The following is a 14,846-nucleotide window of genomic DNA, read 5'->3' on the forward strand; positions in this document are numbered from 1 at the left end:
CCTCAGTACGGGGCTGAGCTTCAAAAGGCTGGACGACTAATGCCCTGCAGACCCTGGGCAAGGCCTCCCGCTTGTCTGTGGACTAGTTTCTTGTTCGGTCAGGACCAGGGGAACTCTGAGGACGCTTCTGGTGCTAAGTCTTGAGCCAACAGCTCCAAGATGCTTTCCAACCCCAGACACACGAGTGGCCATTCACTGAGCTGTAAAAGCTCGATCTTTTTCCTGAAGCATCAGTGCTGATTAAAAGCATCAACCACAAAAGCCACAGACGAGAAAAATACTGTCAAACATAAAATGCCTTAACCAACTGAAACACTCAGACAAACAGGGTAAGACGTGATTCTGATGACAGATGATTTTGTAGAAGCTTATGTTAAAAGGAAGACGATAAAAATGCAACATCCAAAGTCTCGGGCTCTCAGGCCAAGATGAAAGAGACACGAGGAATTAAAGGCACGTCTTGACGGGCCTCCTACAGACAGACTGTATTTCCAGTTCATCAAAACAGCCACCAACCCTCTGTTTTGCAGGTGGCAAACACGTAAGACAGATCAGGTATGTGTTGAGCAGAAAAGATTTTGGTCCTCTGTTGCTGGATAGCACAGGACAACACTGGAGGGTCATCCAGGAGGGGCTGGCACCACCCCAGCTCTGTCCCACGGGCAAGTCCCTGCACCTCCATGGCCCTCCGTCTCTCCACCCGTAACTGAGCAGAGCAGCTAAAGTCACCCAGGGAACTTCGATCATTTCAAAGTATAAAAACCAAAAGCCAAATAGCCTGGACTGTGGGTTGGCCTGTGAGACTTCTGCTTATTTCATCCCTGGGTCAGAGCAACCCTGAGGGAAACAGCTGGGGGAGGAAGCTTTACAAAGACAGCGCAAGTCCACAAAGGGCAAGGCCCATCCTTGTTCCTACTCAGTAATAGCTGTAACCAACGTCCAGGGACACGCCTGATCATGGTGTGTGCACAGGGGTGCCTACTTCAGGATTAATAATGGACATGGTAGGGGGCGGGAGGGTATGGCTCAGTGGTAGAGTGCATGCTCAGCGTGCACGAGGTCCTGGGTTCAACCCCCAGTACCTCCATTAAAAATAGTAATAATGGGCATGATTCCCCCTCTCCCCTAGAAACAGAAGGAAACAGACAGAGCACACACAAGTCAGTGAAAGGAGAAGGCAGGGCTTCAGAACAAACATGGCTGGAAAAGAGCTGAGGTGCTGTCGGGGGGACTTGAATGACCCCTGCCCACCCTCCGAGCCCCCAACCCCTCTCCTCTGCATCCCTCTAGAACATTGACCCTGACCAGGGCACGGTCTGCCCCTTACTGCTTTTCCAGCACAAGGCGCCATTCACAGAAAGCTGCAGAATGAATAGATGCTCGTGGAGGGGTAGGGAGGAGCTGGGGGAAGAAGGAGGCAGCGCAGCGCTGTGATGTAACGCAAGTTCTGCTCAGAGACGACCCATCCGGTAGCTGTGGGAAAGGGAAGTGCAAGAGGAAGGGCCCGGCAAGGGAAGTGGGAGCTACAGAGTGTGGGGGAGGGAGAAGGAAGGAGAGGTCACTCCTGACACAGGCCTGGGGTGTCCCGACTGCCTGCCAGGAGGTCAGCATGGAGACCCCAATTCAAGCTCAGAGAGCTCTCATTTGCTCTGGGAGACGCGGTCGCTCACAGACGAGTGAGATGATGATGACGATGATGATAATTCCGGGGCTAAGTGAGAGCACAAGCCCAGGTGGATCTGGAAGGCCCTGCAGCTTCGGTCTTTAGGCAGGAACCAGGATGCCAACAGCTGTGAAGACTGTGCACTTGGCTGCAAGGAGGAGGCGAGCTGTCCGCATGCATGAGGCCTTAGTGGGTGGCTGGAGGTAATTCAGGCTTCCAAGGGCCAGGAGCGGCGGGCACATGGCTCAGGAAAGAGCTCTGGATGGAAGGAACGGCTTAGTGGGGACCCACGCTGAGCTGTCACAGGCCTGGCATCTGCCAAGAAGCACTGCCAGAGGGAGAGGAGGGAGTGCAGGGCCCGAGGGGACATCAATTAGAGACAGCTCAGGGAGACAGTGAGTCTCGGTTACTTTTACAAATAAAGCTGAATCTTGTGGCACAAGACCTAAGAGCTGTGGCAGGTCGGAGGAAGAAGGGACACGCTCTTGGGTCGGGAGCCCAGCTGTGGGAGGCGAAGGTGCAAACAAAGGGCGAGAGACAGGGTCCTGTGGGTGCGGCTGGAGTCACGGGAAAGGCTGAGCACCAGTGCGCAGGAACTTCAGCCCCACAGGCTCTAGACTCAGGAAGAGGGTTACGAGGCATCCCAGGGAACTCCGAGCCCAAGATGGGAAAACAAGGAACAGAGGCAGCTCTAGGGGTGTAGGGAGAGGGTAGGGGCTGCACCCACGCCCACCCACACGGCTCCAACCTGGGACTGGGCGGGGAGGGAAGCCCAGGGCCACCTCCCAGAGTGAGCCAGTGAGGGGGCAGCCAGAGCCCACACCCACGCCACCTTGGGAGCCACCCCGACTCCCATCTGTCACGATGGCAACGAGCTAATCATCTGAGGGACTGCCACCTCTGCCTGCTTCCATCGGGATGGCTGTCCCAGACAGGGCAGCGGGAGGCCCCACCTGGAGGGGGAGCAGACCCGCCCGCAGTCTGGACTCAATTCCATAAACCCCATCTGTGTGCCATGAGTGCCACCCAGACCCTGGTTCTCCTCCCAGTCTGTCAGGGGCCCAGCTGCAGCTGCCCCGTGAAGCCCTCCCTGGGCACGGGCAGGAGGAGCTGGGGAGCCTGAGTGATGTCCTCTTCAAAGGGAAAGCCCGTCCACTACCGGGCGGCACTCCCTCCTGCTGGCGCCTCTGCTTGGCTCCCAGGCCGGGCCACGTGCACAGCCACCCTGAACACGATCCTTTCTCCCATCAAAGGCAACTCGGCAAGACATGCCCAAGAAATACGCTCGGGCTCCTTAGCATCTGGCCTGGCTGTTCCACTGTCTTGGGCATAACCTCTCAGGGACACCGCCACTGCGGAAAGCATGCCCCGTCGAGGTGGCAACCTGGCCGAGACCTCCCCTGACTGTCCCTCCCACCTGGAGTCCGACTGTGCCCTCAGGAAAGGAAACGTGGACCCTGACCTCAGCTGTTCCCCCTGAAACCCTCAGAATCCCCGGCAACCCCAGCAGGGACTTCTGCACCTGGGCTGGTGGCCTGACCCAAAGGTTTGAGTAACGTGTCTGAGGGAGGCATACACGCCGAGGAGAGGCAGGAACGTCAGGGATAAATTTAACCACCATGTGGTCAAGAGCACCTCACAAAACACACCTGAGCACAAAAAGCAAGTTGCCAAAGAACACATACGGGACACCACTGTCATCGTGGGAGGTCACGCAGAACAAGCCTGCGTACCGCTCATGGTGACACCCACGTGGTGAAAGAAAACGTCTTTTAATGCAGGCGAACGAATCGCCAAATTGGGGATGGCGGTTACCTCTGGCATCAGCTTCATGGATAATGTTTTATTTCTTGAGCCAGGTGGTGGTAAGCGTTATTTATTTCTTTTACTGGGACTTCGTATTTTGAAACAGGTTAAGACTCACAAGAAGTTGCACCAGTAGTTCAGAGGGTGCCAGTGTGCCCTGTGCAGCCCCACCGTGACAACATCCTACGTAACCACATGCATCCTAGTGCTATTAACTCAGCCACACACCTTCCGTGTGTCAGAAATGTATCTCAGGAAGTCTGTCCGGCCAAACAGCAGAGCCGGGCGTGCATCTGACGCTCCCCTGAGACGCAGGACTGGCTGCAGGGGCGGCCAGGCCCGGCCTCCTGGAGAAGCTCAGGGCCCAGGGAATGCCCGGCTGCGCCACCTGCACCGAACAGCTTCGCGAACTGTTGGGATGACTCACCTCGATTTTGTCTGTCTTGGCATCTCCCCAGTAGAGCTTTCCCTCCTGCAGGTCCAGAGCCAAGCCGTTGGGCCAGCCAAGGGAGGTGTTCACCAGGACATGCCGTTCCTGCCCGTCCAGGTTGGCGCACTCGATTTTGGGGTTTTCTCCCCAGTCTGTCCAGTACATGAGGCTGGAGAAGAAGCACACGTCTGTGACACTGTCCAACTGTCTTGTCCCAGCTGCATCCCCAGGACTGAGACCGGCGCCCTCCCCTGTCACACGGGAGGTGCTCGGGGAATGTGGGCCGATGGGATGATGAGCAACGAGCCCTGTGGGCAGGACCAGGGGCTCCACCAGAACAGTAGGGGCTTAACCACAGGAGGCCCCTGGACTCAAGACAGCAGACGCCCTGCCAAGGGAACCGGGGCTGGCGGGGCCGAGGGCACAGAGGGAGGAAGAGGCAGAGTAGAACCTCCTTCAAGTAGCTGAAGGGATCCCATGTGCAAAAAGCAAAGCGGGCTACGTGCCCTCTGCGGCCCCAAGGAGCAAAGTGAGATCCTGGGGGCGGGGGAGGGGGCGGGGAGGGTCGCTCCGGGCTGCGGCTTCAGCACTTTTCAGGGAGAGCTGCCAGAGCTGGGCCCTAAGCACAGTGAACACAGTGGCCACCCTCTCCTCTCTCACCCGCGGGCCTGACCCCACCCCACCTCCTGGGATTCTCACACTCGGGGCTGGGACGCCCCCCATGCAGGAAGGCGCTCAGCCACAACCCTCTGAGCTGCGGGGGGCCTCAGAGAGGCTCCTCCACTGACTGACAAGCTCCCAGTTTTCAGAGAATCCTAAGAAGGAAAGTTGGAACCACACTGCCAGGTCCAATCTCAGCCTCCCAGCTGTGTGACCTTGGGCAAGTCCCTTAACCTCTCTGGTCTTCAGCTTTCTCCAATGTACAACTGTACCCACCCCACAGGGTAAGAGGAGAAAAAGGAGCTTGCTGCATGGAGTGGGCTTGGCAGAGACCCAGCCCAGGTGTAGTAAGTGCACGGTGGCCATCACTCTTGTTACCACCGTGAGCCCAGAAATCACCCCAGTGGACAGCTCCCTCTTACAGGTAGGGAGACTGAAGCCCGGGGGGAAATGACTTATCCAAGGCCTCCAGGGTTTTCTATAGATGTAACCAAGCTCTGCGTCAGAGCTTCTCAAAGTCTGGTCCCCAGATGAGCACATCACTTGGGAGCTTGTTAGAAATGCAAGTTCTCCTGACCCAGAGCACTGAGAGCAGGGCCCAGCCACCTGCTTCATCCTGACGCAGGAGAAAGCCCCAGAACCACCAGCCCCTCTCACTCCTGTTCGGCCAGGTGGGGAGGCCCCCCACCCCAGCCTTACCCCATCACGGGGTGCAGCACGATGGCACGGGGCTCGTCCAGGTCCTCGGACACCAGGATCTTGCGAGAGGTGCCGTTGAGGCGCGTGACCTCGATGCGGTCGGTGCCCGTGTCCGTCCAGTAGAGGTTGCGGGCCACCCAGTCCACAGCGATGCCATCGGGGTCGTTGATCTCGGTGTTGACCAGCGTCTGCGCCCCTGACCCGTCCAGGTACGCCCTGCGGATGGCACGCACCTCGTCATCCGTCCAGTACACGTAGCCCTCCAGTGGGTCGTAGTCGATGGCGATGGCATGCCGGATGTCGTCCACCTGCAGCACAATGTCGGTGAAGTCCGGTGTGTCCAGCGAGATCCTCCGCAGGTCTGTCCGCCGGGCCAGCAGCAGCACCTCCTCGGCCCCTGTGGACACGTGAGCAGTGGGGTCATGGCAGGAGGGGAGACTGGGCCCAAGGTGGGCACGGCCAGGGAGGGGCTTGGCCAGGTCCCTGGGGGCATCCTGGCAATCACAGGTGATGTTAGGTAATGTTGGACGAGACCTTCCTCCACAGTCACTAGTTCATTCTCCAAAGAGCTCCATGAGGCTGGAGCTATTTATGTCACCATCTTACATGCACACTAAGCAGGAAATCCACCAGTGAGCTATACCCCCCACCCCTGTTACTTCCTTATTGACTTATTAAGAGACATATCCTATCCGGTATTGGTTTGTGAACTATTATGGTTATAAAATTATAATTCCTGCAGTGAGCCTGTTACATAAACCAATGGCAAAGGCCATTTCTGTCTCTGAGCATAATCTGCCCTGAGCAAGACACATTTGACTCTGTCCTGGATCTGCCCTGGGATTCATCAGAACTTCTAGCAGAAGGACCCACATGCAGGGACCCTGGGGGTGCTGGCTAGCCCTGACCTGAACACCTCTGGAGGCTGCCAGGGTCAGGGTGGGGTCCGCTCCCCCAGATCTGGGCAATCATCCACACCTTCATTCTGGCCTGTTCTGGTCTCGAGAACCCACAGAAGCAAGACAATCAGGCTCAGAGACCACCTCTGGCACTTTGGGGCTTCTAGTTTAATGAAAGGCAAACGGGGAAGGACCAATATGAAGTCGCACAGCAGTGAAGGATGGGGAACAGGATGGAACCGGCCCAGCATCTCCCTCGCGCCGAAGCCCCCAGGCCTGGACTCTGCAGCCAACCGCCCAGTCTCCTCAGTGCCTGGTTCAGCCACAGGCTTCACACAACAGAAGGTCTCCTGCATCCTGGGGCCAGCTTCTTGCCACCAGGGTGCAGCCTAGGAACCCGCTGTTTTGCAGAGTGGTTCCGGGGTCCCCTGCCCCACGTCTCAAGTAAAGGCAGGGACCTCCTCCTGACACTCCTGCTCCAGGGCCCAGAGTTCACAGTCTGATTCCTCCACTAGAGGGCGCACTCGAACACCAGTGGCTTCTGGAGCCCAGGGCTGCGGAAACTGAGGCAGGCGGCAGGAAGGGAGGTGGCAGGCAGTGCTTGGAAGGTGCCCAAAGCACCTGGCTATATTGGAAACCTCCAAGATGCATATTCAGATTTAGTAAGAGGTGTTTGTGCAAGTCCTGATTTGGTTTGTGCTGGAGGCAGAGGAGGGGAATTCTGAATTTCAACTGAATGTCTTCCTCTGGGCTCCTGACAAAGTGTTCTAGTGACATCTGGCCCGTTTTTCAAGGCCCAAGTGACAGGCCTCCTCCTCCTCCTCCTCCTCCTCCAGGAAGCTGTCCCTGCCTCCCCTCCCAAGTGTATGAACTGACCACACATGCACACACACACACAAGCTATCTGCCCCTCTGCTTGGGCACTGCCCTTACTGGTTCATTTTGGGATTCTAGCACATGCCTCCTTTGATCTCCGCAGCCCCCAGCACAGGGCCAGGCCCAGTGCAGGTGCCAACGTCCCAGGACAAGCAGGGAGAATTCAGGGCAGAAACCTCGTGGCCCTCTACCCTGCTGTGTGACTTTGAGCCTGTCCCTAGCCCTCTCTGGGCCTTGGTTTCCTCCTCTATAGCAAAGAATCGACCCAACCCAATGGTGCCTGAGTCCCCGTCTAGCTCTGACATCAAGGGGACCATAAACCAAACTCTATGGAAGGTCTTAATCTGTCACCATGGGGAGCCAGGGAGGGAGCCCCCAAGGGCATGGCCAGGAAAAGCTCTGTCTAAGACGGCACATGCAAAACTTTTTGAGGAGGCTGGGGGCAGCCTCACTGTGCAGGATGGAAGAGAGTATGTCAAACTTGATCTCAAGCAGTACTGGCACCACAAGTCCACAGAGAATGCTGGTTTCCGATGGAACCCAACATGCGGTCCCCAAACACACTGTGAACCTGTTTCACTCATCCCGGTTCCCATGATCCTCCAGGCACAATCACCCGAAACAGCATGATCATCACACCAACCCCTCAGGTATGAGCAGGCCCCCATTTACTGAGAAGGAGCCTGGTGCACAGAGAGGTTAACTCCCAACCCAGAGACACACAGCAGCAAGTAAGAAAATAAGGTACCATGAACACCTCATTCCCTGGAGCTGGCACACGCAGGGAGCCCAAGGTCGAGGAGCTGGCCCAACCGGCTCAGTTACCCCATCAGTATCTTTATGGGCAGCTGCTTTCAGCCAGGCCCTGGACCAGGTGCGGGTTGGACAGAACAGAGGTAAGAACTGGCCCCATGTTGCTCCTGGGGCCACAGGGCAGGGCCCTTCCGTGAGCAAGACTGTTCATAAATCAGAGCGAGGAAGCAAAGCTGGGGTTACAGTGCCCACGAAGGAGACTGGCTGAGACTGGGGGTCTGGCCTCCAGCTGCAAGAGCCTCTGGGAGTCACATGACTGTGACCACACAGATTCCAGTGGAGTGTGCCCAGTGGGCACAGAGCCACCAGGGCGAAGCACGCTAGGCCCCGGCGCTCTGGTAACCAGGGCAGTACAAAGCCTCGAGCACACCCCACCATCAGGGCACCCCATTATCAGCATCCCTCAGAGTCCCATCTCTAGCTGAGGCAGTAATTAAATGCTGGGATAAGTGTGTCCATGTTAATTGACCCCAAAGGGTGGGTCTCTGATACCCCCAAGGCTGAGAGCCTTTGAGGTTTTTACTTAAGCTTTGTTGAGAAAAACGCAGAGACCTGACCCCCGGGAGAGGGCCAGGGCCGGCCCGGCTGCCTGAAGGTCTGAGCAGGCGGTGCCCAGCAGGGGCCGTGGGGCACTCCGTCCAGGGCCAGGCCAGCGGGCACAGCCGCAGGGGTGTCGGTAACGAGCTCCAAGCGCAGCCTGGCCTCGGGTCATGCAGGGCCGTGACCGGAGAGGCCAACCCCCTCCCTGGGACCAGACACAGAGCCTGGAGAGAAGTTTGTTTAAACATCAGGGAAGTAAACTGTTTAGAAACTAACAGTTTGGTCAAATGGTTTTCTTTGGGGTTGTTTCAACAAATAGCCTGCCCCACAGTGCTGCCAAAGAAAAGTGAAACCTTCCCCCGCTGGCCAGGCAGCAGTCCCTGGAGCCTCCTCCAGGCGGGCTCCTGACCCCTCCCCTTCCCCTGCCGCGCACGCAGGAAAGAGGGGAGCATCCCTGCCTCAGGGCTGAGCGCAGGGCACGGGGCACAGCTTTCCTGGCAGAGTGCTCTCCCCAAAGCGGAAAAGCAGCCTGGAGGGATGGCCCAATGCCACGGACACATCCAGTTCAACACCCTCCCTCCCTCCCCACATCCATCCAGACCAAGCCACCGTCCATCACAGGGCAGCGTCCCTGTGCGAGGCCCACGAGCACACAGACAAGGAGACGCAGGAAAGCATCGCGTTGCAGGAACTCATCACCACAAACTAACTGGGTGGCTTGTATCAGCAGAGACTGATTCCCTCACTGTCCCGGAGGCCAGAAATCAGAAATCAAGGTGTGGGCAGGGCTGTGCTCTCTCTGAAGGCTCTGGGGAGAGCCTTTCCTGCCTCTCCCAGCTTCAGGTGGCTGCCGGCAATCCCTGCCATTCCTCGGTTTGTGGCTGCATCCATCCAATCTCTGCCTCCGTCTTCACACGACCTCCTCCCCTGCAATGTCTGGACCAAATCTCCCTCTTGTAAGATGACCAGTCACTGGGCTTCGGGCCCATCCTAACCCAGCAGGACCTCATCTTAACTTGGTTACACCTGCAAAGACCCTACTTCCAAATAAGGTCACATTCACAGGTTCTCTTGGTTGGGACTTGAACATGTCTTTTGCAGGGAACACAATTCAACTCCCAACAGGTGGGGAGCAGAGGGCGAGGGGAAAGATGCCATAGAAGGACAGGTTCAAGGGAGGGAACTCCAGACAGAAGGGACTGCCCTGCAGCCCAGTGGGCAGGAACAGGGCTGACCCTCAACTGCCCCCTACCCCAGGGATCTGATCTGAGCTCAGAGGCTGGGTGCCCCCCGAAAGTTGGAGTTGTCCCGCAGGCCATGACTCTTCCCTGAAGACCTTCTGCGTGCAGGAAGCTGGGCAGCTGAGCCTACCTGCGTCTGACAGGCAGGGCCACCCAGGAACAAAAGCCAGCAGGAAACCCCTCACGTGAACGCCCACAGTGTTATCTCCGGATGATTCCAGCCTGCCTGCCAGTCTCCAGCAGGGGTCTGTGCGCTTTCTGTTAAGGGCTGGAGGGCAAATGCTCTAGGCTTTGCAGGCCATGGCCATTTCTCGCAATGCCTGGGCCCCACCATTGCAGCCTGAAAGCAAAGGTGTGCAAACCAAACATCATGTGTCGGGGGGAAGGTATAGCTCAGTGGTACAGCACATGCTTAGCATGCCCGAGGTCCTGGGTTCAGGCCCCAGTGCCTCCACTAAAATAAATCAATAAATAAGACCCTAATTACCTGCCCTCTTCAAGAAAAAACTCATGTGTGGCCACTGAAATCTGAATTTCCTATCATTTTCCCAGGTCACAATTTGATTTTCTTTCAAACAGGTATAAGTGTAAAAACCATTTTTCACCCTTGGCTGCACAAAAACAGGGCCACTTGGGCCATGGGTGGGGGTTCCAACCCTTGTATGGGAAGTACGTGTGACTTTTACAGTATTAGAAATAAATTCCAATGACAAGGGAACTGTGCCAGGAGGGAGGGTGGCTGCAGAGGGGCTCTCAGGACCCCCCAACTTTTCTATAAACCTAAAACCACTCTAAAAAATAAAGTCTGTTTAGTTTTTCAAAGTTAAAAGGTATATAAATCAATAAAAAAACCCCACCCAGATCGCAATAATAACCAGGCAAAGATCATAGAAACAAATTAACGGAAGAAAAAACAACCAATAAACATGAAAAACGCTTTGCTTCTTGGTAACATGCACGTCAGAGTGAGAGGCCTGTCACTAACGGCTCTGTCGAAAGACTGTTTGAAAAAAAATAATTAAAAAATTTAAATTAAAAAATCAAAAACCAAAACCAAAAAAAAAACAGGACTGTTTGATGCTCAGCGTGGGGGCAGCATATCCCCACCTCCCAGGGGACTGCCCCAGCGTGAGCTTCCTCGACGGCACCATGTCGTGGCGCTGCCCTGTGATGTGCACAAATCACGCAAAAAGAGGGCTGGATGTGTGCACAGAAAAAAGTACAAGAAACACCTCAAAACATTAACAGTGGCTATATCTGGGTGACCAAATTACGGGTGCTTTTTATTTCCTCCAGTATTTTTTTTATGTTTGCCTTTCTACACTGAACACAAATCTTACTTCATAATAAGAAAAAAAATAAGGCTTTAAAAGATGGATGCATGGGTTTGTCCTTTGACAATCTCAGAGTCTAGGTGGGCATGTGGGTCTGGACTCTGGGGACCCACGGAATCTTTCTCACTGGGTGACCTGGGGGCAATGAACGACCTGGCCCCCCTGGTTGCCACCGAGGGCAATCTAATTAGCCTCCAGGTTCCAAGACATTTGGGTGGGAAGAAAACAGAAAGAAGGGATGGGGTAGAAGAACCCCTAGCCCCTGACAGCCCAGGAGGAAACCTGCTGGTGGTCACCCCAGGCTGGGGGCCGACCTGGAAGGACCTCATGGTCAACCCCCTCCACGGCCCAGTGTGGGGACAGGGCGTTTGCACAATGGACAATAGCAGCACATCTCAGAGCGTGGTTGGACCAGATCAGCACAGACGAAAGAGACAGGGCCCTTGAACCCACCAGACAGGTTAGACATCACAACCGTCCCCCACTGAGCCAGCTGCAGCTCCAAGGTCACGACCCTCCGTGGGAAGGACCAGCCCCCCCCTGCTGGGAGGCTCATGCCACAAGGTTCCCCCAAGGCCGGCGCCACCCCCCACCCCGGACGACTCCTTCTCATGCTGGGGACGGAAGAAAACAGCCTCCCTGGCGTGTCCTCAGCCCTGGTCCCAGCTCTGGGGTCTCCTGAGCCCGTTCCCCTTGGCCGCCCCACAGGAGGCACAACCGACCTTGCTCCGGGCCCAGGCCTGGAGTCACGTGAGCAGAGTTGGGTCCTGGCACAGGCTGCTCTCCACTCTACAGTTCCCAAGGCCATAAATAGCACTCCAGCCGGCAGGCAGCCAGCTTATTTTTGTTTTTTAGCAACTGATTTTCCCCACTGGCCCCCTGGGGTGAGTGGTTGGACAAACATGGAGACCACAGCACGGCACCTTGGCCCAGGAAACCACGCCGAGTGACCACAGGGTCACAATGCACAGAGGAAGTGGCCGGGCCAGGCGCTGGCCCTGCTGGAAACCTGAGGCCCAGGCAGCTGTCCACCCACACGGCCTACCCCGTGCCTCCCAGCAAGGGCACAGGAGGGCTGGGCTGCAGCCTGCCAGGAACCACCAGGCAGGTGCCCCGGCCTGGAGTCTGGGCTGGTCTGCACAGCTCTAAAACGGGATGTCACTCTCCTCCCCTGAGGCCTGGGGTGGGCGGACAGTGGCAAGGTCAGGGTCAGCCTTGTGACCCCCCATTCCCTGCAGCCAGCCCCTTCTCTCCTGTCCCCAGGCCCCTCAGAGGCCGCCCACCACCCAGGTAGCACTACCCACTGGTCACACCCGACTTTGGCTCCCCAGTCCCATTTCCTCCCTGAGTGACCCTGAGCAGGTAACCCGACCTGTCTCCTCCCAGGGAGAACTCAGGTGTGGAGAAGGCCTCCAGCAAGGCTGAGAGGGTCCCATGACAAAGCCCCGAAGCTCAACGCCACAGCTCCAGAGCAAGTCCCTATCCTGGTAGCGTTGAACACACACCCAGGGAACCATCCCTGGCTGAACTAGGAGCAGAGATGCGCCATGAAGACTCATGCCCCAGGCCAAGAGGTGGGGGGCAGAGAGAGACACAGACAGACACATAAAGTGCCCTCATCTGGGCAAATTCAAGGTGGGTGGCCAAGTCTCCTGAAAGGTAGGGGTGTAGGGGCGGCAGCTATCACACAGCTGGGGACTTGCATGAGGGGGGCTGCGTCCCTAGCTCAGTTCTTAAAAAGCCCACACGGAGTGCCTTTCTGAGCCCAGGTGGACCACCAGTATCCCATAAATGACCCCGATCCTTCGTGCCCAGGTTCCAGTCCCATCTCTGCCCCTTGTTCTGTGGCCTTGAGCTCTGACTGCTTGTGCTTTCGAGGCAGGGTGGCCCCCAACCCTCCCTTTGACAGCCCTGCGAGGCTCCAGTGAGCACAGGGCTCAGACGTGCACCTGCCTGGCAGCCCCCGAGAAATGTTACTGTCGCGAACACCCGCCCTGCCCTGGTCATGGAGGCCACAAGCACAGCGTAGGCTGACCCACGTGAAAAGGCCATCTCTGCAGCTCAAAAGTGGTTGAGGGTCACACAGTTCAAACCACCTCAAGTGCACAGCACCTTACAGTTTACAAGGCACTTTCAGAGACATGATCTTGTCCGATACTGCCAGGTCAATGAGGCACAAAGATCCTGCTTTTCATCAGGGTCATGGCCACATTGGATGCTCTGATTCCCACCAAACCAAGTCCCGGGGGGAGGGGGCAAGGAAGGGACATGGGGAGGCCCCTCTTGGCACCGTCACCAGAGTCATTCCTGGATCCAGAACAACCAATAACCCCAGCTCCTGCACAGCAAATGCTCTTGAAGGCAACGAACCAACTTTCCCAGCACTCTCCCTGGGCCTGACGATGGTCCCATGGGAAGCCAGAATCCCTCCTTCCCTCCCTGTGGAGGTGGGAACTGAGCATAACACACTCCCAGAGGGACCAGCAGTGTCTGAATGGAGGCCTGCTGGGACATCAGGTCAGGAGCCACGGGGAGATGCCCCAGGCTGTGGGCACAGCACAGGCAAAGGCAGAGGCAGGTGCTCAGAAGGGGGGTTCTCAGAGGAGCTAAGAGTGAAAAAGAGCCCTGGTCTCTGATGACAAGCCAGCAGCTCAAGGTGTCAGTCCAGCACACCCGGGGCCTCTGGTCACAGCCCCCAGGGCACATGGAGTTGGAGAAGTCACAGACACAAAGGTACGGTCAGTGGAACCCAGACAGGGCATCTGCAGTCATCACCAAAAGCCAGGATGAGCACAAAGGGCATGTGGCCAGGTGGGCTAGCACGGCAGGGCCTTTCTCTGGGCAGCATCAGTGGGGGCGGGTCCACTAGGGCCTGGACTATGAGAGCCCGGAATTTATCTCCAAAGAGCTCTGGGGCCGGCCTGGGGCCAGGTTGAAGCTGGGCTGCAGGAGCAAGGGGGACAGTGGACAGGCTGGGAGGGACAGGGCTAGTGCCGGGGGCTGACCACAGTCTCACTCTGCAGCCAGTGGACACGGGCATCCATGGAGCACACCGCGCCCAGAAGGCGCCGTCTGTCTTATGCCCCAGCCCCACAGCGACAGTTTTCTCTTTCTAAGAATATGGCATGCTCCCCTCTCCTCTTTTATTAAGATTTAAAACTTAGTCTTCAGTCAGACACAAAAGAACACATGCTGTGGGGTTCCACTTCTGTGATGTTCCAGAACAGGCAAAACTAATCCACGGTGATAGAAGTCAGGACGGCGGCTGCCCAGGGGGTGGGAGTGGGGGACAGTCCTGCCAGGGAGTTTTCCAGGTGGTGGAAGCACTCTAACCTGGAGTGAGTGGTGGTTATGCAGATGCACACAACTGTCAAAGCTAATCAGAACCTGTGCATTTCATTGTCTACAAGTTATACCTCAATTTCCCAAAGGAAAAAAGAGTTAGCGCTGGGGCCTGTTTCACCACTTCCTGGGACTGTGCAATCGGATTTTCTTGCTATTAAAAATTCACGGTCCATGGCTGAGAACAGCAGCTGCCTTCTGTTTGCAGAGTCAACGCCAATCACAGCCCGGGCGGCAGCAGCCTCGGCCACAAGGGCCTCCTTTCTTTTCCCTTCGACCTACTTCCCTGATAAGTGACAAGACAGCAAGACTGGGAACAAACGCACCCCTTATTCCTTGGCCCTGAGCCTCGGCTAATCCTCCTGGACAGACGGATGGATGTGAGGGGCCCAGTTGTCAGTCTGCCCATCAGACCCGACACTGGACGCCTCTGTTCCTCCCGCTGCCTCCACCGGCCACATCCCGCCGTCGTTTTGTTTCCTGTCCCTGCGAACATCTGTTAAAACTCCTTCTTGGCGAGGTGTGGCAGGCGGACCCATAAAT

General features: G+C 56.7%; 1 protein-coding gene across 5 annotated transcripts in view; it reads right to left on the bottom strand.

Moving 5' to 3' along the window:
• The window catches only part of LRP5 (LDL receptor related protein 5), a 113,001-nt gene that overhangs the window by 35,041 nt on the left and 63,114 nt on the right, over positions 1 to 14,846 (bottom strand). For all 5 annotated transcript variants that reach the window (XM_010956755.3, XM_045517938.2, XM_074371603.1 and 2 more), the window contains exons 6-7: positions 5,259 to 5,655; positions 3,897 to 4,068 (exon numbers count right to left, since the gene is read on the bottom strand). In XM_010956755.3, coding sequence (XP_010955057.3) covers positions 3,897 to 4,068; positions 5,259 to 5,655 — 569 coding nt within the window. The remainder of the gene's footprint in view (positions 1 to 3,896; positions 4,069 to 5,258; positions 5,656 to 14,846) is intronic.

Source organism: Camelus bactrianus, chromosome 10 (genome assembly GCF_048773025.1).
Source record: "Camelus bactrianus isolate YW-2024 breed Bactrian camel chromosome 10, ASM4877302v1, whole genome shotgun sequence".
Taxonomy (NCBI): Eukaryota; Metazoa; Chordata; class Mammalia; order Artiodactyla; family Camelidae; genus Camelus; species Camelus bactrianus.